General features: G+C 48.2%; 5 protein-coding genes across 5 annotated transcripts; 3 read left to right on the top strand and 2 right to left on the bottom strand.

Moving 5' to 3' along the window:
* The first annotated feature begins 95 nt into the window (after positions 1–95).
* On the top strand, positions 96–1633 carry LOC128729131 (glycosaminoglycan xylosylkinase homolog). Its single transcript, XM_053822781.1, has 4 exons — positions 96–452; positions 513–870; positions 951–1356; positions 1432–1633. Exons 1-4 carry the CDS (start codon positions 96–98, stop codon positions 1631–1633), a joined length of 1323 nt encoding a protein of 440 aa, XP_053678756.1.
* A 53-nt stretch (positions 1634–1686) lies between these two features.
* Positions 1687–3863, bottom strand: LOC128728984 (nitric oxide-associated protein 1). The gene is made up of 2 exons (XM_053822634.1): positions 3192–3863; positions 1687–3108 (listed from the first exon to the last, which is right to left on the bottom strand). The coding sequence occupies exons 1-2, from the start codon at positions 3861–3863 to the stop codon at positions 1687–1689; spliced, it is 2094 nt and encodes a 697-aa protein (XP_053678609.1).
* Positions 3864–4235: 372 nt separating this feature from the next.
* On the top strand, positions 4236–4953 carry LOC128728872 (cytochrome c oxidase copper chaperone). The gene is made up of 3 exons (XM_053822522.1): positions 4236–4347; positions 4420–4610; positions 4674–4953. The coding sequence occupies exons 2-3, from the start codon at positions 4477–4479 to the stop codon at positions 4756–4758; spliced, it is 219 nt and encodes a 72-aa protein (XP_053678497.1). The 5' UTR covers positions 4236–4347; positions 4420–4476; the 3' UTR covers positions 4759–4953.
* A 141-nt stretch (positions 4954–5094) lies between these two features.
* Positions 5095–8042, bottom strand: LOC128728276 (NADH-ubiquinone oxidoreductase 75 kDa subunit, mitochondrial). Its single transcript, XM_053821896.1, has 5 exons — positions 7949–8042; positions 7582–7750; positions 6306–7493; positions 6047–6229; positions 5095–5976 (listed from the first exon to the last, which is right to left on the bottom strand). Exons 2-5 carry the CDS (start codon positions 7744–7746, stop codon positions 5332–5334), a joined length of 2181 nt encoding a protein of 726 aa, XP_053677871.1. The 5' UTR covers positions 7747–7750; positions 7949–8042; the 3' UTR covers positions 5095–5331.
* Positions 8043–10402: 2360 nt separating this feature from the next.
* On the top strand, positions 10403–13607 carry LOC128728695 (ubiquitin carboxyl-terminal hydrolase 45). The gene is made up of 2 exons (XM_053822330.1): positions 10403–10747; positions 10816–13607. Exons 1-2 carry the CDS (start codon positions 10403–10405, stop codon positions 13381–13383), a joined length of 2913 nt encoding a protein of 970 aa, XP_053678305.1. The 3' UTR covers positions 13384–13607.
* Positions 13608–27789: the final 14182 nt, after the last annotated feature.

Consider the following 27789-nt stretch of genomic DNA (forward strand, 5'->3'; position numbering starts at 1 on the left):
TTTGACAGCTGATTTGTTGGTAAACATAATACAGACAGCAACTGTGTTGGACGCATCTTCTAAGCTAGAAATTTGCAGAATTAAATGAAAGTCAGATGACAAAGAGTAGTTTTTACAATATACTGTGCCTGTTATGTTTATCCCTGGTGGTTTATTACAGTTTAAATGTGTACCTCATTCACAATCTACAATCAACCGCACCGAAAGATGATATCGGCGCGGCAGACCGCAGCGCGAGCTCTAATCAGGCGGGTCGTGCAAAACCCTTCCAGAACAGTAGTGACGTGAACAAAGCTCTCTCAGTACAAAACGCTATAGTGCGAAAATCCGAGACCCTAAAGCCGGTGTTTCGGAACAGGAATCCTAAATATGTCCCTATTAAGCACGATCTCGTCAGCTGCTTCTTGCCAAAGGCGTACAATATCAGCAGCGTGTTTAGGACGGCGAATTCGGTATGTAACGTCGTATTCGCATTCCGTAGCGATTTTCTAATAATCTATCCTCTATTACAGTGGTCCAGGGCGAACGAAGTGTTTCCACTCAAGGACAAAACTGTCGGTGGAATCATAAATGCCATACGAACGGAGCCCATTCGTAGCATTAAAAACTCGCGTCGAGGAACGCAACTCAAGCTGGTGCTGGAGCTAGTTGGGTCACAGTACGTGCTGTTCAAACCGAGCTGGTATCAGCGGGAAGATGTTATCAATGGCACGGTGTACTCGGGCAAGGATAGACATAACTCTGAAATCGTAAGCTTCCATCTCGCTGCAATTTTAAACCTACGCTACACACCGATCGCGACCGGGCGTAAAATCTCGCTGCGGGACAACTATCTGCTTGCAGATGAAGAGCTTCGCAAAACAATGCCAGGTAGGCACAGAATCGCGTGCATAAACTCCCTCAACTAATGCAATGCTCTAACTTGATTGTTCTTTCTCTAATTCTTTCAGTGATCAACGGTCAGCAGTGTGCATACGGTTCTTGCCACTATTGTAAACCCGATGAAGTAGTGTGCGACGATCTAAAGACCGGTATGCTTGAAGGGGCCGTGCTCTACACTATACCGGGAAAAATAGTTAAGTACAGATCTCCGTGGCAACGTACGTACAACGTCGACCTCAAAGCCGAATGGGAAAAGAATGACAACTACTGCTCGTTGGTGCGAAAAAAGCTACAATTCGAAGTTTTGCTGGACCTTATAGATGCAGCGATATTCGACTTTCTGATACAAAATGGTGACCGGCATCACTACGAGACGCGAGAAGAACGTTTGTTACTACTTGATAATGGGAAAGGATTCGGAAACCCATTTGTGGATCATTTGGATATTCTTGCACCAGTATATCAATGTTGCTTGTAAGTATAATAAGGGCACACGGACGCTCTAGGGACACGTGATGGCTTACATATTCATCAATCGATGCCTTGCAGCATTCGACGCACCACGTGGGAAAGATTGTTACTATTTTCAGGAGGAGCCCTAACGGAAACTCTCGAAGAATTGAATAAGCTAGATCTGTTGAATCCGTTACTAACCAAAGATCATTATATCGCACTCGAACGACGGCTTCTGTACGTTTACAGCACTGTTGAATTGTGTAAAGAAAAATACGGTAATAAAGTGTTTAAATAGTCTTTTTATTACATAGCGCTAGCCACCCACTTCACTGTTTAACTGTATAACGATCACTTTGTTTTGAATGCTACTCCCGTACGGTAAGCTAACGATCCCCGGATGCGTTTCCCTCGCAAAGCCATCCCGTTGGGGAGCAGTGGCGGTTGACGCACGTGTAGACCCCTTTTATTAGGGGTCCAGGCGCGAAAAACAGCTTCACTATGCTTCGGTAAATTGATGCCGAACCAACCGGCTGAGGACACCAATATATCGCAGACTGTTTGGTGCTTTTCCATCGTGCCCTGCACGATTATGTCCGGTCCGGGTTCGAGCGGAGGAAACTTCTCTATTCGTTCGCTGCTCCCAAACGGCACGCCAAGCAACTGTGTGCCAAGTAGCTCCTTATACAATGCAGCTGCCTCCGTTGTTTCGCAAATGAGCGTCGGAAGGGCGAGCGATGCGTACAAAATGACGCGAACAGATTCCGGACCGTCAACGTAATCCAACCGACCAAGTCCGGCCAGAAAGATTGTCATTCCTTTCTTCATCAGGTACGTTCTGGGTCGAATCATTTGTTTCGGTGTGGTTAACAGAATCTCCTCCGTGGTGAGAAGATCGAGTATCTGATCTGGCTGAACTACGCCAGGCGTATCGTAGCACCATTTGCTGTTGATGTACTTCTCGTTATTTTCATTCAGCGTGAGTATCGGGGTTTGGGCTTCCGTTCGCTGCGCCACAGAAAAGTGATCCATCGATTCGTGTTTCTCCTTCTCGAAGGTGCGTCCGATATGGCCTAACAGTGTAGCATACTTAACGTTACCGGATGTCTTCGCTTGCTCCCGACGAAGCTGCTGGTTTGCACGTTGCTCGTTGCGCATCTGCAGCAGCCGTTGCGTGCGTTGGAAAAGACGAAAATCCGACGGACGTAGGATGGGAAATTTGAGCATGCGAATCGTTGTACCCGGCCAAGGACTAGCCGTTGCCCGCTGGACTAAATCCATCGCCTGCACCTTGCACAGATCGGAGCGAAGCAACGTGTTAAACAGTGTGCTTTTCCCCACGTTCGTGCATCCGACCAGGTACACGTCACCCTTTCTGCCCCAAATGTTGTGAATTTTAGTGATAAGCTCTTCCACACCATACCCAGTACTGGCGGATATGAGCGACACGTGTTTGATATTATTTCTCGTAAAACCCGACTCTATTATGCTCTTGGTCAAGCTGTTTCTTACGTTTTCGAGATAACCAGGGCAATCCTGCGGTATGAGATCCACCTTATTGCCGACGACGATGACTGGCCTGTGGGGTCCCAAAATTTCCGAAAGTCCGGGCCATATTGAGCATGGGAAATCCAAGACATCCACCAGCAACAACGCTAAGGCTTTTTTGTCCTTGATTGACGATAACATTTCGATGTAGTCATTAGCAGAAACCATTACATTTACTGCTATGTTATAATTTTTCAAAAAATGGCATCGTTGGCAAATACTGGTCTATTTGGAGATATGCAAAACCATTTAGCTATTAATGTAAGATTTGTAGAGTATTAATGGGTGGTACGATCACAAACACTCACCATCAACTGCTCCTTGGATTTTCGTTTGAACAGCTGACTGGGTAAATATCCTGGGATGCTTGGCTCTATGCAGTGCAGCAAAGCTCCGCAACCTCCACAAGGAATTTTCGAGGCGGGTTCTTTTGGATCGGGCGTACCATAGAATGAGGTGGTCTCATCTTGCTCATCCTCATCGTAATATTCATAATCTGACATCCATGCACCAGTCGTCAGTTTCCGGTCTTGTTCCGCTTCTGAACCTTTAGTTCTTTCCACCGCAAGGCTAAGCTCTTTGTATGGCATTTGGTATACTGATCGAGACGGATCGATGTCATCGATCACTTCCGCATTTTCATCGCCATATAATTCGCTATACTCGACATTGTGCATTTGTTTCAAAGCCATCGAAAACGGTTGAACTTGCGAAGCTTTCTTTATGCTATTCTTTTCATGATGCTTAATTTTCGATTCTATAATTTTGTTTTGCTTGTATCCCATTTTCAGGGCACTGTTTTCGATGTACGAACTGTACAAAATCTTCTCTCGCCATTTGGTATCAATTTCATCGCCCGATTGAGTTGCAAGGGATTTTAATAGATCACTTGGTTGACTGCTGTGTAATTTTATATTTCTCAGCAACGTAAATTGATTGGTGCATCTCAATTTGGTTGATAGTAAAATACCTCGTAACATTTTAAAACGAACGAGCACATGCCGAGATTTTTAAGAATAACATCTTGCAAGCATGTCAAGATAAACACCAAAACAAATCCGTTTAGTTATTACAGTTCAAAGATACACATTTGGTGGGCACAAACAGTGAGTAAAAAGCTAGAAAAAAAATAAGTAACGTATTATAATTTTAAAACACCCTTATAGATTGTTCCTAACATCGATTTTATTTAATAATTATTTTTACTTTTAATACTCAATTAAACACATCACAACAGCTAAAGCTTCAACTGAAGCCAGCTTGAACAATATCCTCTAGCGCCGGTTGTTTTCTTTATCCCTTCTTAGTCATCTTGTGACCGTCAATGTCAATTTTCATAGCTAGAAAAGAGTATTAATGTACATGCATTCCGCGTAGAAATCCATTTACTTGCATTGTGAAATTACTGTGTTTAAAAACTCATTAGCTATCACGATTCTTAACCAATAATAATCGCTTTAAAAGGTTAGTAAACTACCCTATCGTTGTGCTTCAAAGTGATTTTATACTTCTAATTTACAACACGCTCTTTTCCAGGTCTGCGCGCCAGAAATATTCCTCAAATTACGTATCCTTAAATTGAGCCTCCGAAACATGGGTAACTCGGTTAGCTTCACCCCCAGTGTTCTCGCTGCCTCAGTGGATCCCTCAAAAGACGTTCCTAAGGAGAAGCCCAAATGCAAAGCATGCTGCGCTTGCCCGGAAACTAAAAAAGCTCGTGATGCATGGTAAATGTTCGAATATTATATAACATTTATTATTTTAACGAATATCTTGCTCTGACCTTTCAGCATTATGGAGCACGGAGAAGAGAACTGTAGTGAGCTGATAGAGAAGCATAAACAGTGTATGCGTGACATGGGATTCAACATTTAAAGTTTATTTTCAATGTTTCTTCAGCTTAACTAACATAGGTTTACCGTTACTGCGTGTGAGATTTGTTTTGTTACGATGATCGTATTAGGCATATATGTATAAACCGCCCAGAGGCATGCATACAACAACCATGTACATCAAGGCCTGTAATTATTTTATGTAATAAATTAAATTGTCCTGAGTGGTACCACGTAATGCATAGGTTATATCATTTCTTAAATTCCCAAAAGCCTAAGGGAATAAAACCTATTTGAGAACATAAAGAAGAGTATTGCTTACGGCATTTATATTACGCTTTATACCTCACGAATGTTATAACACGGTCTTAGGTAATTTTTAACGTACTTGAAAGAACGTTTATTGAAATGTTAGATTAGCAACCAACGTTGACTATATTACAAGGGTCGATTTCGCTCAATACGGTAAATTTCAATGGTAATCGTTCCTGCCGCCTCCGCTGCACAGCCGGCTTTCCCGAAACACACGCCATATCTCCAAAAAGTGCTCCTCCTCCATCGGCAATCACGTCCGGAGGGCTAAAATCCGAGCAGAACATGCCACGAAATCGTAAACTTAGTTGACCTGCGGCTGCTTGTTCGCTGCCATCACACACTTCGCCATCGTGGGCGAAGCTCGTGTGATCGGATCGGTCATGAAGAAGTCGGCCAGCTTCTTCTGTCCCACGTCCACCTTTCCGCTGTCGAAGTGCACGGACGCGTTCTTGAGCAGCGCGTCGGCGATGGCGAAGAAGTTAGACGCCTCTAGACGACCGTAGCGGACGAGATGTGGCGCGACGTCCTCCATTCGGGTGCGCAGTTCGTCCAGCGTGTCGTATGGAAGCGGAGTTCCGGCCACTTCAGACAGGGCGCGAAGAATCTTCCAGTCCTCGCGAGCCAAACCGGGCGGCGTTACAGCCACCAGCGTCTGCTGAGCACGTCCTTCGGTGTTGACGTATGTGCCCTGCTTCTCGGTGTAAGCCGCACCAGGCAGGATGGCATGGGCCATCTGTGCGCCAGCATCACCGTGGTGACCCTGGTACACGATGAAGCAGTCCTTGGGAAGCTTCTCCTTGTCGACAACGCCGGCATCAGCACCGAGCAAAAACAGTACTTTCGGTTGTAGCTCGTGGGCAGCATCAACTCCTGGCGTATAGCCGACGTCCAATGCTGCTGTTTGAGCTGCGTTCGTTTGCAGTACGTTCCACACCTTCCAGTTTTTCTGCAAAGAAAACATATGAGAGTTTAGTCTAATCCAATCCAACCCGAAGCTGACATCCAACGGAACTTACGTCTGCCGGCGACAGAGAGTTAGCAAATACGTGCAACGCGGTTAGGAATGATGAACCATCCTTGCGAGCCAGCTGGTTCGCTCCGACGATGATGAGTGGTTTCTTAGCCTCCTTCAGCTTCTTGGAGAACGGATGATGACCGTTAGCGATGTCGCGGATCAACGAGGTATCGCTTCCCAGATGCTGATCGAACAAACAGGGATAGTAAAAACAGGGATAGCATCAACTAGCAGCCTCAGCTTAGCAAGCCAATACTCACTTCATAATCGTAGGAAAGATTAACTTTCGGTCCAATCAGCGCAATGTTCTGTTCATTATGGATAAATCCCTTACGCAGGCGGGTATTCAGCAGGGGAGCTTCGTAGCGAGGGTTTGTGCCGACGAGCAGCACCAGATCGGCCTCCTCACATGCGGCAATCGATGAATTCAGCAGATAGCTGGAGCGGAAGTCCGTACCGGAACCGTCAGTTGGGAACTTCTGCTCTGTGCAGAGCGTCTCCGACCCAAGCCGGTTCAGCAGGTCTTTCAACGCGAGCAGCGATTCCGCATCAACAAGTCCTCCAGCGACGGCGGCTACCTTTCCTTTCGGAGCGCCTCGTAGAGCTTGCGCGATTGTAATCAAAGCCGATTCCCACTCGACCGGTTCCAGCTCGCCATTGGGATTGCGCAACATTGGTGCGATCAACCGTTGGCGCTTCAATCCATCGCACGCGAAACGTGACTTGTCCGACAGCCACTCCTCGTTAATTTCGTCGTTTTCGCGCGGCAGAATGCGCAGTACCTCGCCGGTACGCGTGCTCACGACGATGTTGCTGCCGATGGCATCCAGCACATCGATCGATTCGATCTTGCGAATCTCCCATGGACGTGCGACAAAGCTGTACGGCTTGTTGGTGAGTGCGCCAACCGGGCACAGATCAATCACGTTGCCAGATAGCTCGGAGAGGAAGAACTTCTCCACGTAGGTGCCGATCTGCATGTCGTTACCGCGGCCTGTCGTGCCGAGATCATCGACGCCGGCCACCTCGGACGCGAACCGGATGCAGCGCGTGCAGTGGATGCATCGAGTCATGATGGTCTTGATCAGCGGACCGATGTCCTTGTCCTCGACCGCTCGCTTGCCGGTATGGTGGATGTCGGTGAAGCGGGACCGGTCGGAACCGAATGCCATCGCCTGATCCTGTAGATCACACTCACCTCCCTGATCGCAAATGGGGCAATCGAGCGGGTGGTTCATGAGCAGGAACTCCATGACGCCCTCGCGCGCTTTACGCGTCATTTCCGAATTTGTCTTGATGCGCCAGCCCTTCATGACCGGCATGGCGCAGGCTGCGACCGGTTTCGGGGATTTCTCCACCTCGACCAAGCACATGCGGCAATTGCCCGCCACTGCCAGGCGCTCGTGGTAGCAGAAGCGTGGAATCTCGACACCGACTTGAGCGGCGGCCTTGTAAGGGAAAGCGGATACAGAAAAACCAGTACTATCAGTACGTGTGTTGATAGTGGCGTACGCGCGAGGGCGGCTAGCGATTTACCTGCAGGACGGTAGTGCCCGGTTCCACCATCACGGGTTGATCGTCGACGAAAACTTCAATCTTTTCCGGTGCTTTTGCCGGTGTTGTGGCCGACGTGCGTACTAGCGTCTGAGCTGGGTACCGTGCCCCGAGGGCAAGGGCCCGCGTTACTGGTACTCGCAGCATTTTACTGGAATGGGAAAAGCGGTAAAGTTACATTGGCAAACTATCGATATTTCAACACCCGGACTTCGGAGCCGCTGCTGTCAAAGCAGGCGAAAGCAGAGAAAAATTACATAATTTCATATGCTTATTTTGGCGATACGGCGCAATTTGTGACCGGCACCGAAGAGCGCAGAACCAGAGAAACGATATTCCTTGCACTTACTCAATTTATCTGCTACCAATGCGGTGTTGCGATGAAAAGATAGAGGAATTTGTGCAAAATTGTATTTTTCCTCCCGGAGGACTTCTTGCTGCCCTGTTTGACGTTTTCGTATCGAAAAACAAATTGCAGTCGCCTAGCTGTCAGTCGTGGCCGTAACACAAATCGAGTCACCGTTGCAATTCGATCAAAGCCAGGTGAGAACTGTTATAAAAAACTCGAACTATTTTCAATACTTGAAATTTATGCCATAAGTAATGTAAAATCTGCACGATTGACACTAATAAGATGATGCATTATAGTTTCATTTGCCTTAATTTTTGCTTTCAAACATATACTATATGGAATCTAAGATAAGATACGGAATATATGATTGTTTACTTTACCTATCGTAATCGGATTGTAGATTTACTTGTACTCAATCACAACGACAATAAAACTAGGAAAAGACTGGGAAAAATAGTTTTATTCGTAAGCTCTTTCAATAAATCGATAAATATTTATTTTTTCCAATCAGCTGAGAGAGGAAAATAATTCAAACTGTCGTAATGACAGCTAGGCTTTCTATGTGAACATTATATGTATTTAATTTAATGAGCAAATATGAATATCTGGCAACACGGTTTTAACTTCGGAATAAGATTTGTTTCAACATGACTAAATCACATTTATGAGGGATATACAGAACATTCAAGTAGTTAAATTATAAAAAGCATTTTTATTTCACATATTTTTCATAAAATAAATCTCCATAATAGCTATTTATTCAACATTGTGATATTAGCAATGTATTAAATGGCATCATAAGCATTTTGCTTTTTAAATTCATGTTCAATTAATCAAACTTAAAATTAAACAGCTGTAGCTAAATATATAAGCATCATTTCAATTGCCATTTAATTATGGTAATATATAAACTAATCGTTTTAGGGGAATATATAAACTAAACGTTTTATGGCAATAAATAAACTAAACGTTTTATGGTAATATATAACTAAACGTTTGCAGCAAAACTAACCGTGAAAAGTTTATTTCAGTTTTTAGTCCTTATATTGTAAATGGAGCATAAAACTGTCAAAAAGTACAGTTACCATAAGGCTTTCAAAAGACCTGGCAAATTAAGAAAAATAAATTTAAAAAACAAATTCAATTTTTTATCTTTACTTGAATAACGAAACATATGCGCCTCAGAAAATTAACGAAATCGCATTCATCAAATTGTGCCGTAGCACGCCTTCGTGGACACATTTTACCATCAAAGGGTTGAAATCCGTTCAATTTCATCACGACACTGTGGTGGGGCCCTCGGGAGAAATGGCCTAACCTCGCGCAACAACAACCAGAAGAAGAGGAAGAATTCATTAGGTTTCTCCACCGGAAGTTTTCCTCCGATTTGCGTAGTCGTAACGAAGTTTGGAGTCAATTCACGCTGCCCGGATCTATAACTGTGTGGTTAGTTTCATTTGCTCATCTACTGGCCCAATGTGGCCAAATGTGTTTTCGTGTCCCAAGTGATGAGCTGCTAGTGCCGTGGTCAAGCTTTGTTAGGTGTAGTGCCTTTCCTTCTCAACATCGGTAACACCACCAAACGTTCCAATACTGGCGCCCTCCCCCCCCCCCTCCCACGCCTTAGCGCCGTGGAACCCCGCGGAGATTTTTGAGAAAACGTAGTTTTACCTATATTTTTGTTATAAAAATCGAACATAAATCATCGGAGGAAGTGCTGTGCAGCGGAATTGTACGCCTAGCCCAATCTCGGCACTCATTGTGTGCGTTGCTGTGAAATTTTTTCTAGGTTAGGTCAGACGTTCCGCAGCCACTATGGCGTGGTTCAATACACTTTTGCCCTTGTGCGGTGCGGCTGCAAGCTGGGTGAATGTCCGAATGTCCGCAACCGTTAGGGCACATGCAAAAATTGCCATTGACCGTTGTTAGTTGCGCGAAAAGGCCAACCCAGCCGGGGGCAATTCCCGCGACGCAACCCATCGTATAATACCCCAAGCAGAGCGAACAAGAAGAAGAGCGTGTAGACTCAAACTGTATAACGACACCCTTGTTTCCTTCCCACTGCTATTCCATTTCCATCGTACTCGTCGGAAAACTAGGCAGTGAGGCAGGTGAAAAACAACAACTAGGGAGTGATATTTCCTTTCGCAAAGCGTACACGGTTCGAAGTAATTGCGTCATTGGAGGTGGTCTGCTGCGTCCTAGCAAGGGATAACGCAAGAGGGATTATCTGCTTTCAGGCATGCAGTGGATACTTGCACACTTTTAGGGCAGCAAGTGTTTCTTAAAATCGTGCAAAAAAGACCAGCTCCAGGAGCTTGAACTTGCGGCACCGTGACTCATACAAGAGCCGGGAGTGCGTCAATAATTTCTCCCTCCCTATGTTTCTTCTTTCTCTTTCTTCAATTCTCTAGCACTGCCCGAACTGCGGTCCGAAAGAGGCGCATTGTTATGGGGAAGCGGCAGCGCAGCGACTACAGAGGCGATGGCGGAGCGTCCTCGACGGAATCGAACGACGAAACACTGGCCTCAACCAAGATGAACGGTGGTGAGGTGTGCACACACATACAGAAGTCGATCGACCTGAACACCATACGCAAACAGATCAAGGCCAACGAGACGTGGTGCCGGCAGAAGTGTGGCAAGTGCGGGGATGAGCCGACTTTTGACTATCTGCTTCAACTACCCACGAAGGAACCGAACGAAGTCGGTGACACGACGCTCTGGTTGTGTTTGAAGTGTGGTTCGCATCTGTGTGGCCGGAAACACAACCAGCACGCCCTGCAACACTACGCGGTAGGTGGTCAGCGGGGTCCACGTTCGAGTTTGCGACCGTTTGTGAGCTTTTTTTGGTCCTCTTCCAGGTACCACGATCTGACATGCACGCGCTGGCGATGAACACAACCACGTTCGATGTTTGGTGCTACTCCTGCAACCTGCCGGTTGATCCATACGCGAAACCGAAACTGCTGGAGGTGGTAGAGTGCGTCAAGCGGGAGGTGAACAAGGTACGCGCCTCTGACCTCCCACTCGACGCCACGGACGCACAGCTACAGATCACAACCGAATCCGTGCGCAAAATGATGATCGACGTGCTGCAATCAACGCCTGCGACCAACAACTCGTTCGACGTGCCGGATGCGGCCAAAATGAACGACAACGATCAAACGAACGACCGCAAACCGGCCGCCGGGGATGGGGATGCTGGGCAAGGGTCGGGTAAACCCCCACCGGGTACCACCAAACCCCCCGGGGCGATTCCGCTCGGAGACGTAGCACGTTATGGGCAACCGACACCTGGCTCACCGGATGTACTGCCACGTGTCCGCGGTCTGTCGAACCTTGGCAACACGTGCTTCTTCAACGCCGTGCTGCAGTGCCTGGCTCGAACACCCTACCTCCTGCCTATCCTGAAGCAGTCGGCGTTCGCGAACGAGCGGGTGTACATCCCCGGCGGCGTGCTGGATCTTCCGGATGGGACCGATCTGGTGGTTCCACCCATCGATGGTGTCCTGGATGGGTGGCGCAGTCTGACGGAGGCGCTAGCTGAGCTGCTGACGGATCTGTCCGCGAACGCACACGGTGTGTTGTCACCGAACCGGTTGCTGCAGGAGCTGACGTCCAAGTGGCCGCAGTTTGATGGCGGCGATCAGCACGATTCGCACGAGCTGCTGCGCCATCTGCTGGAGAGTGTGCGAACCGACGATCTGCGCCGGTACCAGTCGTTCATCCTGTACCGGCTCGGGATGGACAAACGCAAGAGCCAACATCAGCTGGACCCGAAGCAGCTGGCGCTGGTGAAGTTCTACGGCAAGCAGATCGCCCAGTGGGTGTTCCGACCCGAGCAGGTGTTCCGTGGGTCGCTCGTATCGACGCTGACCTGCCAGGATTGCCATCACACGTCGTCGCAGCACGAGTACTTCCTCGACATCTCGCTGCCGGTGTGCGTGGAGAAACCGCAGCCTCCGGTGCGCCGCCGTAGCAGCCCGGAACCGGATGGAAGCGGACCGGGAGCGACGGTGACACCGATCGGTACGAACACCGGCCTGCCGACCAAATCGCCCAGCAAGAAGGAGCGCGAGCGCGAGAAGAAAGCCAAGCGTATTGCGAAGCATCAGAAGAACCGCATCAACCTCTCGTCGGTCGGTGGAACCGGGGCCGGTATTGGGTTGTTGGCCGCGAGCGAGAAGACGAGCGATGAACCGGGCGAGCCGATGGCGAACATGGTGCCGCTAACCGACGACCAGCCGGATGAATCGTCGGATGACTCGAACGAACCGTCCGATGCTGATGTCGAGGATAACGACGTGACGGACGATCCGCTGTCACGTGGCGGTGGCGGTGGACCAGTCGCAACCGTCGACCAGAACGGTAACCAGTCGCGCTCGCTACCCGAGAAGCTGGATGACACACCGGAGAATCTAAACAAGGAACCAGACGGTGTTTGTGCGGTTAGTATCAGCGCGCAACGGGCCGCCCACGTGACTCGCCAGCTTTCGGGTGGAACTGCAGGCAGCAGTGAATCCGACGAGGACACGGTAGGTAGACGAGCGACCGGAACGATCGGAACGACGACCGGACCAGCGACCACCGGTGAACCGAGACGTGCACGCCAACGCACCTACAGCCATGCCGACTGGAGCAACACCATCGCACCACGCTACCAATGCGAAGATGGTGAGTACTCGGTGCAATCCTGCCTGAACAACTTCACCGCCGTCGAGCTGATGACGGGCAACAACAAGGTGTGCTGCGAGGCGTGCACCGAGCGTGTGAACGGGAAAGGCGGCAAATCGGTCAACACGAACGCGACGAAGCAGTTCCTCATCTCGCAACCACCGGCCGTGCTGATTCTGCACCTGAAGCGCTTCCAGGTCGGGCTGCGGGGTGTGTTCAAGAAGCTGAACAAGCTCGTCTCGTTCCCGTTCGTGCTCGATATCGCGCCGTTCTGTGGCTCGAAGGTGAAGCGCGCCTCGCACATCCGGCCGGGTCAGAAGAAGATCCTGTACGCGCTGTACGGGCTCGTCGAACACTCTGGCTCCATGCACGGGGGTCACTACGTTGCGTACGTGAAGGTGCGTGCCCCGTTCGGCACCGACGACGAGCGATGGAAGTTCATCCCGCAGGGTACCAAGGACGAGCTGGACTGCAAGTCGGAGCAGGAGATGGCCAAAGAGCAGGCGTTGCGGATGGGTGTGCACCTGCGCGACGGTGCCGATCGGCGGGATGCACCCGCTCGGAAGGGCCCGGATGACGGGGACGAGCTGGAGGGTGCGGTTGGGTATGCAACCAAACCGGTTGAACCCCTTCCGGATGTGACGTCACCACCCGGTAAATGGTACTACGTGTCGGATAGCAGCGTGCGCGAGGTAACGGAGGAGTGCGTGCTGAAGGTGCAGGCGTATCTGCTGTTCTACGAGCGCATATTTTAATTTCCCGAGGTTCTCGCGCACTGATCCGCTTGATCCGCTATCCGCCATCATCCGTTCCATCCTTTTTCTTCTGCTATCCTTGTATCTTTCCCCTCACACTCACACGTTAGCTGCTGTTAGCAGAATCGCGGAGATTCCTTTTACTCTCATTGTCGTTGTCGTCTCTTGGACGTTGTTTGTCCTTTGACTTTCACATTTTCTGTATTTTTGTCGTTGTAGACACACACACACACGCGCACACACTCGCGTGCGAACATGCAGGTGTGGCCGATTCTGGATTGGCAGATGAAAATGATCTGATCAGCAAGATAAGCGAAGAACATCAGTGTTCTTCTGAGACCATTGGAGCACCAAGTTACGGCTAGCGGAAGGGTACCCAAAATGTTCACCCGTCGATTCTGCATAGGCCACGCCAAGGCCTGCATTTTCCGCCTCGTGTGCGTGTGCGTTCGTCTCTAAGTATATGTATACGTTTCCTGCGTGCCTGGAGCCTTGTGTATTAAGGTAAAAATACCGGCACGTAAGAGGATAATGGTTAGATCACGGGTTTGTGAAGGTGTTGGAAGAGCCTACAAGTACGACCAACACCCCACCTGGTATTGTTCTCTGTTCATCTGCTCATCGGGTGTGTCTCAGGGCTACTCTGGCCAAGAGCCGACGCTGCTACACGATCTCTTGGAAGGTAATTTCCGGCGCAGCAAACACAGTTCGATTGCTGGTTGCTCGCCACGGTAAACCTTCTGCGTAGACTGCGTCGTCCTTGGAACAGCCAGTGTTGGCTGTGAGAACAATTCCGTGCGTGCCGACAGGACCGGTAGGATAACTCAATACGCCTAAAATCGGTCGTTTGCGTTCGCGATTTTGCGCATCAATCAAGGAGTTCTTTACCTCAGGATGTTTGTTTTGCTATTGCGATCTTTAATTTATTTAATAACCCATTCGTGAAAATCTTCGAGATTTCGTCCATAATTGTGCAATATCCGGTAGGTAGGTAGGCGCAGCAGTTGAAGCTTAAAAAACGTAAAAAAAGGTTAACCGACCCCTCGAGACTGTCCGATGTCTTTTGGGGCTTATGAAGTTGCGATAAGAGATGCCTTTTTTATGCTTTTAAAAAGCGCCAGCTCCATTGTGTCAGCTGGCTGCAGTCAACTCTCGCGGTTTACTCTACTACAGGCGACTAACTATGCAATAGATTTTGTCTCTATATATTTCTCTAATGCTTTGTGAACATAAAAATACAATTTTGAAGAGCCTTAAGGGCAGTGTAATATTTCAATAGAATTTTAAACAACCGATGTAAAGGTAAACCAGCCACTCGATCGTAGAATAGATATCTGACAAGCGTAGACCGAGATTACCATTTCGTTTGCTCACCAGGAGTTTCGTCTTGGTCGCGAGACATCAACTGCTGGTGTCGTAACACAAAAATGGAGTGATATGTGGCTTGTTGATTTCAAGTAGAATGTCGTTAGCCTCGGCTGGTTTCACCATTTTGCGGACATCACCTCTTACGTTCCGCGAGAGTTGACTGTAGTGTCTCAACCGTCGCCATCTCGAGGATGGCTGCTGTGTAGGCTCCGTGCTATCTCTGATAGTTGATGTAATATGAGCGGGAGTGTGAGAATCTTCTGTAGGAGGTCGTCCTCTGGCTTGTTGGCTGGATTATCTGTCTCTTTACAGCTCAATTCTCCTTCTCCGGCTCGACCTTCTGCAGGTCATCCTTTCACATCCTCACCACAAACATCCGTGTACGGGTGTTCCGTATTTGCACGAATGGGTTAAGTGTATTTAATGTTTGGTAAACGAATTTTACTTCCTTCAGGCAATTACCTACAATCGCACATTAGTTGATTTCGTTTTTAGCCGAAATTGGGCACTCTTCCTTACCCATCTCACCCGATTGTAACGATTAACGACCATCACAGCGGTAGTTAAAGCTGGAGCTAAAGAAGCCATTTATAGTGCCAGCACTCACTTACGCTTCCAAAAAATGGATTTTGTTCGAAGGTGACGCAAGCCACGTTCAAGAGAAAGATGCTGAGACTTTGAAGAAACTTTGACCCAGTATGTGTGGATGGATTCGATAACCGAAAACGATAGCGTGGTTGCAATTCCGGATGAGCAAGCGAACGAACTACTTCCTTCAGGCACTCGCCTACAATCGCACGTTAGTTGATTTCGTCTCTTTGCCTCAACCAGGCACTCTCTTCCAAACCTTTTCCCCATCCACCTCACCCAATATAACGATTAACGATGACCCAGCGCACCCTGAACCGTAGCAGGTGTCCTGCGTACATTTGCGTACGATTAAGCAAATAAAAGAAGAAAAAGGAAAAGAAAATAACTAGACTGTAGGCTCTCGCGCTCCTCGTGCCCAGCACAGTTGCATAGCTGCATCCGGCCTTTTTACAACACACATACACACACAAACACGACTGCAAGCAGCAAAAGAAAAAGCAAATAAAACATGCATTTAGAAGCAGCCAGGCCAGATTCGGTCCAGGAATTAGGGCACCCAGTTGTTAGCGCGAGCTAGGGAAAGCGAAACAAGATATCGAGGAATAAGAGCGAAACAAAAAAGCAGAACAGCTTAAGGTGGCTGGACAGAGAACATCAATTTGGGGAAACACCGGAAACCGAAAGACGAAAGGATTGTGCAGCCTTGACTGTAGGGATAGTTGAATGAGAAAAGAAAAGCAGCCAATGGAATGGGAGCATTCGGCGGAAAAAAGGTAATAATCTCGTCGAATGCGCATTTGGCAATCTATGCAGTGCACTCGATACAACAACAACAAAAAATGAAGGAAAAACACTACACACACATCTAAGGCCGTTAGACGCAGGTCCTAGCTGATGTAGGGATACAGAAAAGAGCAAAAAAAAATGCAACAAAAAGTTTCTTGCGGTTCTCCACATTTCCCAAATGCGATTGTTTCACACACTTTACAATTATTCTTATCCGATGGCGTTTAAGAGTTGTATAAAAAACAAATCTAATGGCTAAAACGTGTTGTATGTTTCGTTATTTCATGCTTCTACTACATCCGAACCTTTGCGTGGGCTCCTTGGGCAGTCCTGCGAGGCATCGATGGGTTGTTTTTTGCATAGCATTCAAATACATCGAGCACATCCTGATAAGTCGTGAGCACGAAAGATGTAATCCGTTATCCTTTAACGGCCGCAATTTTTTGACGGATAGCTGGCGGTTCGCCGACTTAACGACGATTAGTTTGCTGTACTGCGGCACTTAACAGCTGCGTTCGAGGTGAGAGGCCATTTCAAACTCCGTAGATATTAGCTGCCAGGACATCATCGGGTTGTCGTTTCCTTTCTGGTGAAGCTGATGCAACATTCAATCTCCTGACGAACGCTGGCTCCTGGATTTGGCGTTCCGTCTATCAGCTGGCGTCCTGGCGAAGGGCAAGGTCAAGCTCACCACCCACCAGGACACCTTTCGCCCTGTTGCAGGACCCGACGTCGCACAGTATGCTCTCCCCCATTCAGCCCGCATGAACTCACCTGCATGAACACACCATCCGACGCATGAACACTACCCGACGAGAAGCATGCAACCCGAGCAGGATGAACACTGAACACGAGCATCCAGGATAACGGTCACGCATCAGCCACCGGTCGCTGTTGGCCATTTTTGGCGGCAGTTCTCTGGCAGAACGCGCGCCGTCAGGACACGCGAAACGACAAATAAGGGCAGCCTTCGAAACGGCGAACGTTTCACGTCGCGTGCGGGCGAACGCCTCGTGCAGATCCAGTGTCGTTTGATTTGGTGTGCCACATTGCGTGTGAGTGTGCGTGTGCGTGTCCTGTGACGATCGCCAGCATCCTGGCGCGATCGGGACACGTTTGCCGGCTCTATCAACCCCATTTCCGGTGTCCGGTCTGCCCCAAATTGCGGATTCTGATCAATCAAAAACAAAAAATCGACACTCAAATGCACTTCCCAGGACATGGGGAAATGACGGTCACAAGGGCCGGTCTGTAAGTTGCCTGCATCCTAGAAACTGAGCCAGGACATGTGCGGAACCTGGCGTGTGCTGTGTGTGGGCGTTCGCGTGTGCATCTGGTTGTTTCGTGTTTGTGGGTTGATGATTATTCCCGTCTGCAGCTGCAACCGAACTGCAAGGACGATTAAGGGAGCGACGTGTGCGCGTGAGTGCGTTGGTGTGCGCGAGTGCGCTTAAGGACGCGGGGTAAACGTGCGTGTTTGCAAGTGCTGAAGGTGAAGATATTTGTCGATGCGATGAACCGGAATTCGCGCTTTTTTTCCTTTTTTTCTCGAAGGGAGAAGGTGAAAAGTTCCACAAATTCTTCACTAAACTTCCGACTTCGGTGTGGAGTTTAAACCCGCTCGTTGTTTGCCGTTTTTTTTTCTTGTTGTTAATTTCAGTTTTGTTTTTCGATTCGTACGTTTTTTTCTCATCCCTCGAAACCTTACCATTTCCTTCCGGAAGGAGTGTGAATAAAAGCTCGACGGAGGGAAGCAAACATAAAAAGTGTGTAACGGAAAAAAAACTCAACCACACCGCACAGTTCGGGGCTTCATTCAAATAGTTCCGGTGGCGCACGTTCCGTGGCACATTCCCTGGCTGGGTGTTTTTCGCCATTTTCCCTCCGAAGCACGATTCCAGCCTGACGTTTTTCCAGCGGCGCAACACGGTGCAGCGTAAGTTTCAACCCCTATTTTTCAACCCCCACTTAGGGAAGGTCCGCGGGTTCTTTTTGAAGCTGAGCTTGAGAGCGCACCCGGATCTCGGTGCCACCGATCGCCCGGCGGGCCATTTTGTTGTTGCTTTGGGTTTTATGTTTTTTTTCCCATAGCCTCCTCTCACATCTCACATAAAGCGTCCACCTCAAAAGGCTCACGTATGGGGGCACGTAATCGATACTTGCCAGTCCCTTTTCAGGGTCAGGATTTGAAGGGTTCGTGGAAATAAAAAAATAAAAAATCACCGACCAAAAGCAACCCTTCTCCGCGTGGCACGGTTCTCTGTTCGGTGGGTTGCATTTCGCTGCTTTAATGACGTTTTGATAAGTCAGGCGTGTAGTTTTGCACTCGTTTTTCCGACCCAGCGGTTCTGCGATAATCGTACCACGAAGGGCACTCGCAGGTGACCGCCGGACCTGAGCTTTCTGGTACGTGTGCGCTTTCGAATTGCATTTTTATTTTTTTTTTCGCTTCTACCAGATAAATGATTTCCTTTTGTGTGCACTCGAAATTAGAAATTCCGAACCCAAATCAGGATCGACGGTTCCGGCCATCACGTATCCAGATTGGGGATTTGTGTTTCCGATAAGTCAGTTATTGGATTGTACTTGCTTTTTTTGCTGTTGAAAAATCCATTCATTTTGCCAACGGTTAGAAAAGTTTCTTTAGATAATAATCTCAAACGATGTCCACCTACTAATGTGTTTTAAATGAATTTGCAGTTACAACAGATCTAATAACATCATTGACTGTGAGAGCTTTTAGTGTTTTATTTGTCAATATATGGGATGGTTTTGATTGATTTTGTTCAGTGTTTAAGGATCATCTAATGAGATAATCTAATGAAAAATGTTAATATTAGTGTATTTTATTCCATTTAGCGTACATCGTATTGAAATTATTAATTTAAATTTTTATTTGAATCGCTTGTTATTATCAAGCTTATTGGATTGCAATATACTGATTATTAAGATTATACTCTTGTGATTATTAAAATTAGGTTTACAAGAGTTTATGCGTCGTTTTTTATAAGTTAATTTCATTTACGGATAATATGTGTGTCGTTTCGTTTTCAGCAAATGTGTTCTTTTCATTATTTGTTCTTAATAAATAAAAGTTACGACCACTTTTATGTAGTTTGATTATTTTTCGTATTCTTAATCGTAATAAATGAGCAAATACAATTTTGAAATTTTTACAACAATATTGTGTTTTTTTTTCTTTCGTATCATTATCTTTATTTAAATTATATCACAATCAAACTTTTTTGTTTAATTTAATGCATCGTTTTTCACAAATTCCAGCTTTATAAGTTTGTCTCATGAACTCATAATATATGAGCTCCTTCACTCTCATCAAATGTTTCATTTCCATTATCTGTTGCTCGTAAACAAATTAGCTTTTTATTATAGTTACGATCATAATTATTTCTACGTGGTTTTTTCTTATCTCGCACCCCCTCTAGCAGCTCGTTCATTTGCCCCTCTCAAGGAGCTGTTTTAAAAAATCTATTACCACGCTCTAGTGCTGCTGGACGCTCCAGCAAGAAGTCCTTGCAACCTTTCCGAGTCGCTCCTCGCCGCACTGGTTATCAAAGAAACGTAATTATCCCGTCGATGGTCCCGAAGCGCCGCCAGTCAGTGAAAAATGAATAAAAAAAAGAGAGGAAAAAGGGATAAAAATTGGTGCTTGGCTTTTCCCGCCTCCTGCATCTGCTCCCGCCTTGACCTGATGGTTCGTGGTTAATGAATTTCGCACCCGTGCGTAAACGGGGGTCAGGGTGGTGGGCGGAAATCGAAGGCGATTCGCAGGGCTTAGGAAAAATCACCAATATCGCCCACTCCAGCCATATCCCAACGCAAAGATGAGAAGGATTAAAATCAGCGTCTCAAATCTGCTGGATGCACTTTTTTCCCACCGTCTCGGCTTTACCCGGGGTGTTTTAGTTTTTCTGCGAGCCGCAGCAAGGACACCGTAGTGAGGGAAATGAAAAGCGAAGTAGGGGATAACTCTCTGTTTCCACACCAGGATGCACGAACCGGGCTTTTGATTGCTCAATGATGCTCGAAGCGCGAACGGCGTGGAATGTTAATAATGCGGGCCCCGCAAAAAGGGATCGCCCTTTTGGGTTGTTGCAAGGAAGATAGAACGTGTGTAGGGTTGCGAGTGGGTGGGAAAGTTTGTAGCAAGTTTTATTTATTTACTCCGTGCGCTTGGCCATTTACCGTTTTTTTTCTCGCCTCTTCAAAGATGGATCCGATTTTTCGCAACATTTGCCCTAAGAAAACTGAGCAGCACCCCTTCACACCAGACGGTGGGTTGCAACCCTTACACTCACCCCACTAGGGGTGGTGGGAAGTAGAAGAAAAAGAAAAAGGTGAAACAAAGTGAAAAAAGATAGAAACTACATTATCCTGCTGGAGGAGAAACAAAAACCGTTGAATGAAAGGATCCTGAGTCTTGATGGGTGGGATGTTGGCCCTGCTCGGGGAGGAAAACACTGAAATACTCATAATCCCGATCCGGGGCCCCGTTATCGGTGGAAAAACGTGGAAAAGTCCATGGATTTTCTTCGCCTCCCTTCGCCACCGTCACCGTCTTGTTCGATAATCTAATGGCACGGGCAAACGCGCCACGCTCGGGCTAGTTTTCCCCCCAACCCTCTGGGGTTCAGCTTCGTAAGTGCGTGTGTGTGTGTGTGTGTGGTTGATTTTTTTTATTTTTTCCATTTCCTTCACTTTCTACCGTTTTGCTGTTTCTGTGGGCTTGGGAGCACGATTTTGATCTAAAAGCATTCTCCATTGACCCTCTGGTGGACGCGACTGCAAGTGATCCCAATTTCTTCACCATCTCACACTCACCCTCTTCATCAGCCTCCTTCCACACCGTCCACACTCCAAAAAGGATTCGCCAATTGAGCAACTGGCCAACAAAATCCCCCATAGTTGATTACTCATTCCGTCGTAGTACACAAATGTGGATTTGAAGCAGTGAACGAGAGAAGAGGGGGTAGATGGGTGAGGGTATCGTAGTTTTTCCCGGCAGTCCCTTCCCGCTCCTGCCCCCCCCCCCCCACCCCGCACTCGGGTATCGCCAAGGGAGCGATGTCTGTTGAAATGCACGATTTCAACGCACCGATTCATTTGGCATTCCAATCACACACACATACATGGTGGAAGCACCCCTTCGGGAGGGGCCAGGATGCTTCCACCCTTCTGCCAACCCTGATTCAACTCTCTCCCCTCCCTGGGGCTGTGTCGGCGTGCGGCCACAAAATAGTGTCCATAAATACTAACCGATTTCTCTCACTCGACCAAGCGCTTAATCAATCAATTTGGATGCGACGCTTCGGGGAAAAGCTTCATGGCAGGGAGAGGCGGGGGGGGGGGGGGTTGGAGGGGAAAGGACGGGTCAAGTGTCATTCCCACTGGCGCACCGGGACCGATCCGGATTCGGTTCTGGGTCCGGTTTCCGGTTTCCTGGAGCGGGACCTCCCCTGATGGAAATAGCCCTTCGAATCCACTTTTTGCCCAGGAATGGGATGGGGATGGAAAAGTTAGAAGTGAGTTTGGGGGTTGGGAGAAGAAAATGAAATACTATTCCCATTGTTTCCGTATTTTATGGCGCCCGATTCGATTACCTCGCGTCGGTTCTGGTTGACTGGCGACTGGGGGCTTGCGGGAAAATGGGCGTCGGGCTTCCGAATGAGGAGGAGGGAATGAGAGGAGGGAAGGTTTCCGTTGACCAAGAGCCCGATCTGGCCGCAAGATTCAATCAGCGCTGGCCCGAACCCGGCACCGGGCCGGTAATTGCCGTCTTTTCTCCGAGCTTGCAGCCAATTCGCCAAAGGTTCTCGGTATTTTCCTTTTTTTTTTTCCACCAACGCCCCCCCCCAACCCAGCTCTTCCATTTTTCGATCTCCCCTCATTTTCGGGATGCACTTGAGCAGAAAGCAATAAATTAATCGAACGTCGCCATTGCACGGGCGGAAGTCGCCCTCGGTGCAGGTTTAAATCGCGTAGTGTACCTTTTGCGCCCGCTCGCAGGGCTGAGGAAAACCCGGGCGGACGGCGGGCTTAAGTAAATAGCAGTAGAGGGAGGTGGAAGGAAAAACACCGGAACGAGATCGTAAATGGATTTCCGCCATCAGAGGGCGCTTGGGCCCCTCGGCATCGAAAGAAGCCAGGGAGCGATCCCGTCCCATTAGCATGCACACACAGCTTTGACAGCTGTCACCGCGGCTTTCGGAGGGCTTGAGCGGAAATCCGGGATGAACCGTCGGTGGGAAAACGGGGAGAAGAGAGAAGAAGGAAGGGAAGGCTAGGAGCAACTGGTTGGCATCGTTTTTCTTGCGCGGATTTTTTCCCGGGATTATTTATGTAGTAAAATCTCTGATCGAAAAAAGGAAGAGATAAGGAAGCGTATACAGCGGAGAGTCTATTACTTTCTTGAACGTAACACATCCTTCTTATATTGCTATTGCTTTCTTTTCTCAGGGATACGAGCCAGTTGGTGTAGTCGAGATGGACTTATCTGAGGCGTTGTAAGGGCGATTCAAAGGGAGTCTTTTCTATCATTTTAATTACATCGGAGTGGCTAAAACTTGTTGCTCTCTACAATAAACTTGTTTATTTTTGGCTTAATTGAGGTTTATTACGTTTTGATTACCAAAACAGGTGTTGGAAAGTATTGTGTTTTTTTTTTCGTTCGTAAATCAGATCTAATTTGCAAAGCACATAATAATCATTAAGCTTGTGCGTGTTGACGATCGAGAGATAAAAACGAAAAAGCACCTTTGTGAAGAGAGGGAGGATTCGAACTCTCTCCCGGATGAGTAAAAACGGATCCCTTACGTCGAGCCATCTGCGCTACGAAGCCCTTCTTCGGTTGAGCAGGTAAATCGGACCTTTTTAGGTGACCCACTCCGCCAGAAGTATATCCACAAATTTATGATAACGACCACGAGCGGGTCCAAATCGGTCACGCGTGCCGATTTGCGGTTAATGTAAGCCATGTTCTATGATTAGAAGGGATGGCGCGCTCGGGCAATAGTGTGCGGGAACCGAATCACGAGAAAAAGAGGGAAAAAAGCAATCCATTCCAATCGCTCTACTTCAGCGGTGGGATTGAAATAAAATGTAACACGAAAAGTAACGCAAAAAAAAAATATCCACGCCGTTTTTTCTTTCACCCGTCCAGACTTGCAGCTGCCCGAATGTTCCGAATTTCACCCGCAATGGCTCGGCAACCCGAGCGTCAGTCGTGCGCTTCGCAGTAGTTAGGTTTTCCGGGAAAATCTTCCAGCCCGTGGTTCGCGATGGCGCACGCTGAGTGGCGGAAAATTGGCAATAAATTACCAGTGTCACCGTCGGGAGGGCGTGCGAGTGTGAAATGTTTTCATTACGCCGTCGCGTCCTGCACGGGGAGGTATTTTCCCGCGCGGTGGGAAATGTTCGGCGGCTCGTAACCGAAAACTTACTCGCAATTAATTAGACTCGCAACGGTTCGCCGGTGTCGCGGTGCGAATGAATATCAAATGAACGAAAGCGGGTGGGATGAGCTCATTTAAGGACGATTAGTAGCCAGCGGCCAGTTGTTGGGGCGTGAAACTGCATGCTCACGAGTTTTGGAATTTGGAAAGCGTCACCATCGTCCAGAAATGGCTGCCTGAACTGGCCCAAGGGTGTTTTTGCTCACTTTGGACGCCATTTTGTAGCGGATGGAAGGAAATATGTAACATAACCCACTAACCTGCCCGCGACTGATACTTTCCAATTTCGCCACCCTGATGGGGCCTGTAAGGCACGTCCTAAACCACAACACAATCCCCAGCATCGCCGGATTCCGGAAGCCGGAAGCCACGCTAAAGGGCACCTTTCGCCCTTTCCCTGACCGGACGTGGCGTAAGCGGAAGTTTATGTTTCACATTTGCATGCCTGTCAGCGGAACTGGTGGAGGATTTTTTTTTAGGCCAGCATAAATTACGGGCCTGCGCTTGCCTTGAGCGGGCTTTCCGGGCGAAAAATCGCTGCACTGCGCCCGCTGCACTACCAGACAGTACGAAGGGGCTTCCGGTGTGGAGCGCGAGAGCCCGACAAAACTGCGCGACATCGTAACTAATGCAAGTGACCCTGAAATCCGGGCACGCCGAGGCCGCACCGGAAGCATAAATTTTGGGGAAAAGCGCGGAAAAAGTGCGCGGGAAAAAGCGGACGAAACATCCCGAAATGTGCGGAAAAACTTTCGTTTTGACACCAGCCGTCGATTCGGCGACCGGCGGCACTGGAACGCGTTTTGCTTTTGAGTGGAGTTGAAGAGGCACAATCCGCTCAAGGACACGCTCGCAAATTCCCTCTGGGCTTTGGTTCCCAGCGCCAGTTTGTCTCCTTCTTGCCGTATGGAGGTTGATCTGGACCACCTAGACACAGTGGGATTTGGAATTGGTCACGAACACAAACGTTCGAGTGAAATCCCTTTTGGTCCCGGCCATCTATTCACGTTTGTTTGGCAGAACTAAGCGGAAGTCCAAAAAACCCTTGGTGATCTTCATCGTTTAGCTCATGCAAGCTCAACTCGCTTGGTGTCTTTTACGAATTCCAAAAATTGTGCACAATGTCCGGAAGTGTTCTGATCAGCGTTGCCCGTATATAATCAAGATCTCTGGTTCCATCGCACGGGCGCTTTCTTTATGGGCACGTTTGAAGCACTTTCGAGACACACTGCGAGAAGTCTATTCAACTTTCGGTGGCAGTCTCCAGATTCAATCCGACGCCACTCTGCAACCAGCCCGGAGAGGGTTTGGCTATTCGTTTTAGCAAAGAAATGAAAGTTTTTGTGGAGGCAAAATAAAAAAAGAACTCGAAAAAGAACTCCCTCGCCACGTAGCGCCTTTTTCCGAGCGACTCCAACTGGAAAGTAAGTAGTTCCACCTATCGCCGGTTCGAGTGGGGTGTTCATTTCTTTTTTTTTTTCTTGCATCAGCTTTCACCGTCGTTCTCCAGAGTATTAAGTGGAGAGGCTATTCGATCACACGATACTGCGGCAAAACGGGTCACACCGGGTATATCCTTTTTGGTGCCTACATCCTTGTGTATGTGTGTGTGTGTGTGGATGAGACTCCTTTTCACTTATCCCGGCTTGGGTGTCCACGCCTTCTCGATCCGTATCTCAGGAAGTTCGCACATTCACCCGTTTCGTTTAGATCCAATTAACTTTCGCTTCCTTTTCGGTTAGCTCGCCCCGTTCGCTCTGTGATTGTGATGGCGTTGACGACACGAAAAACTATTCGCCTACCGCTCCGGGGGCAGGGCGGTAAATTTATCTCCATCTAAACATTTCCATTTTGCACGTAACGAACCAAAACCGAGCAGTACACACGGCACAGTCGGCGTACAATCTGTCTTTAATTAACGCTCCCTAAAGCGCACCCGAGAGCGCGGATCCTGCTTGCATCTTGCGGTGGTGGCTTCGAACAAGCCTCAAACAAGCCTCGAACAAGCCTCGAACAGGCAGCAAAACGGAAGAAGCGACTTGGGAGGGATCGGACGCGTGTTTTATTCGCCGTTTGGAGCCAATTTTATCCAATGATTGAATAAGTTGCTTGTGCATTGTAATTGAATTGGTTTTTGCGCTAATTGGCTCCGACCAGTTGATCCTTAGCTGAAGCGAGAGAGAGAGAGAGAGAGAGCGTGGGAGAAGAACAAACACACACACAGCCAGCTAAGCACTTATGACTTTTAGGGGTAACAAATCTCAACCCCTCGATTCGTATCGCTTGTGAAGGCGTGCTTCTTCTCGGGCTATCTTTTGTAAAAAGTACCCGGATCAGGACACGCGTGGAATATTTAATACAGAAAGAGGGCGCGTTCATCCCAAACTCCCGAACCCTACTGCGTTGCCTCGCTGAAGCGCGGCTCGCAATTGAGAGACATAAATTATTCCTCTCATTAAGCGTGCCGCCTCGGTCTACTTCGCCGCGTTCAATACTAACGCCAGCGAATCAATGCGGATGAATGGAGAAAACTTTTGCTTCCGATTACGGGGCGAATTCAATCATAATTGACCGGCCCGCCAATCTTTCGAAGCGGAAGTTTTTGCGCCATCCGCTGGAGCACTGGGGGCATGTTTGCTGAACAATCTGTGCTTGAGCTGAAGTAGCCGGCTCCAGCTAGCAGTGTGCGTCGCTAACAAATCGCCCAATCGTCCCATCCGTTTGGCGTTTGGTGAAGTGAAGCGCTCAGTAAGTCGTCGCCAGTTTGCTTCTGTTCAAATTCTCCGTTCGAACGGTCATGATGCAGCCTGGACGTTGCTTGAAGTAGCGAATATTGGCATTCACTCCAGCACGCATCTATTAGCGAATGCGACTAGGACACGACTGGCACGTGATTGAGGGGAGGATACTCAAGAAAGAAAAAAAAAGAACATTCTATTGAGCTTCAGAAAATTCTATTTCAATCATCGCTTTGTTTACGAACTTTGAAATGGTAAAAAGAAAAGGAACACCCACGCAAAGATGGCCCCACGTTAGTGCGGGGTTTGTGTCAATGTTCACACTTCTTCGAGGACGCAAAGAAACAATTCAGTTGTTTTATATATTTGCAGCTTCTTGTTTTTTTGTTGTGCAAGTGCTCTTAGACACGAACCTGGCGGGGAAATGCTACGTCAAATTTATCCGCCGTAATCTTGCTGGTACTGATGTAAAATTAATATTTTCTGTTTTTGACAATCATCCATCGCGCAATTTCCCATCGTGCACCGTCAGCGAATTTCTGTGACGTTGCAGAAGAAAGTAGAAAAAACAAAAAAAAAATAGATGGGAAAGGAAAAACAGGCACAGAGTGAAAACTTTAAGCGAACGTGGCCGAGCAGAGTACTTTGCGTTCGAGCAGTGCTAGGTCATTGCATACATTTAGACCAATGCCGGTTGCTCGAGTGGCCTGGGACGATAGCAGAACGTGACGTGAGTGGTTTAGCGAGGTTAAAACCCTCCGGCATGGGTAGGCTGAGAAGCAAGAGGGCTTTATATTTGTGTGCACGCCTCGAGGAAAACTATTCCGGGGAGCGCTTTTTCGGCCGTCAGCGGGTCAGTCACATTTCCGGGCCCAAGTGCTCGAAAGCCAACGGGTACGCGCGAATCGTGGCGCACCCATAATGAGTTCACTTATTCCCCACCTACTGACCGGTGCCACGGTGGCATCTTTCCCCATCACCCGGCAGAAGGAAAGCGAATTTTCCAGCACGAATCGAGCGAAATGTCACATAAATAATGGCCCCGATTGTTGGCTGGTTTGGCTGGAAGTTTGTTGGGTGTTGGTCGCTTTTTTTTTAGCGCTGTATTCCCTGGCAAAAGTGCATCCGGGATGGGTGCCTCCGGTGAAATGAATATTGATGGTGCGCTGAGCCTGGAAATTAAAACGTAAACCCAATCACCGCACCTGGCCAATAATTTAATGTATGACTAATTTAGCGTCCCGGGGAACGCTTTAATGGCTTCCGCGAATGCATCATCGCGGATGCATCCAGCGGCCGGTTTTCATCCCATTAATTATTATTCGCTATTATGTGAGATTTTTCCGCGCTCCCCCGGTGGCCATTTCATCACTTCGATCCCATACCACGGAGCAGGCCGAAATTCAATCAATTGGATCGGACAGTAACGAAGCCGAGGCTTCGCCCATTAAAAC

Source organism: Anopheles nili, chromosome X (genome assembly GCF_943737925.1).
Source record: "Anopheles nili chromosome X, idAnoNiliSN_F5_01, whole genome shotgun sequence".
Taxonomy (NCBI): domain Eukaryota; kingdom Metazoa; phylum Arthropoda; class Insecta; order Diptera; family Culicidae; genus Anopheles; species Anopheles nili.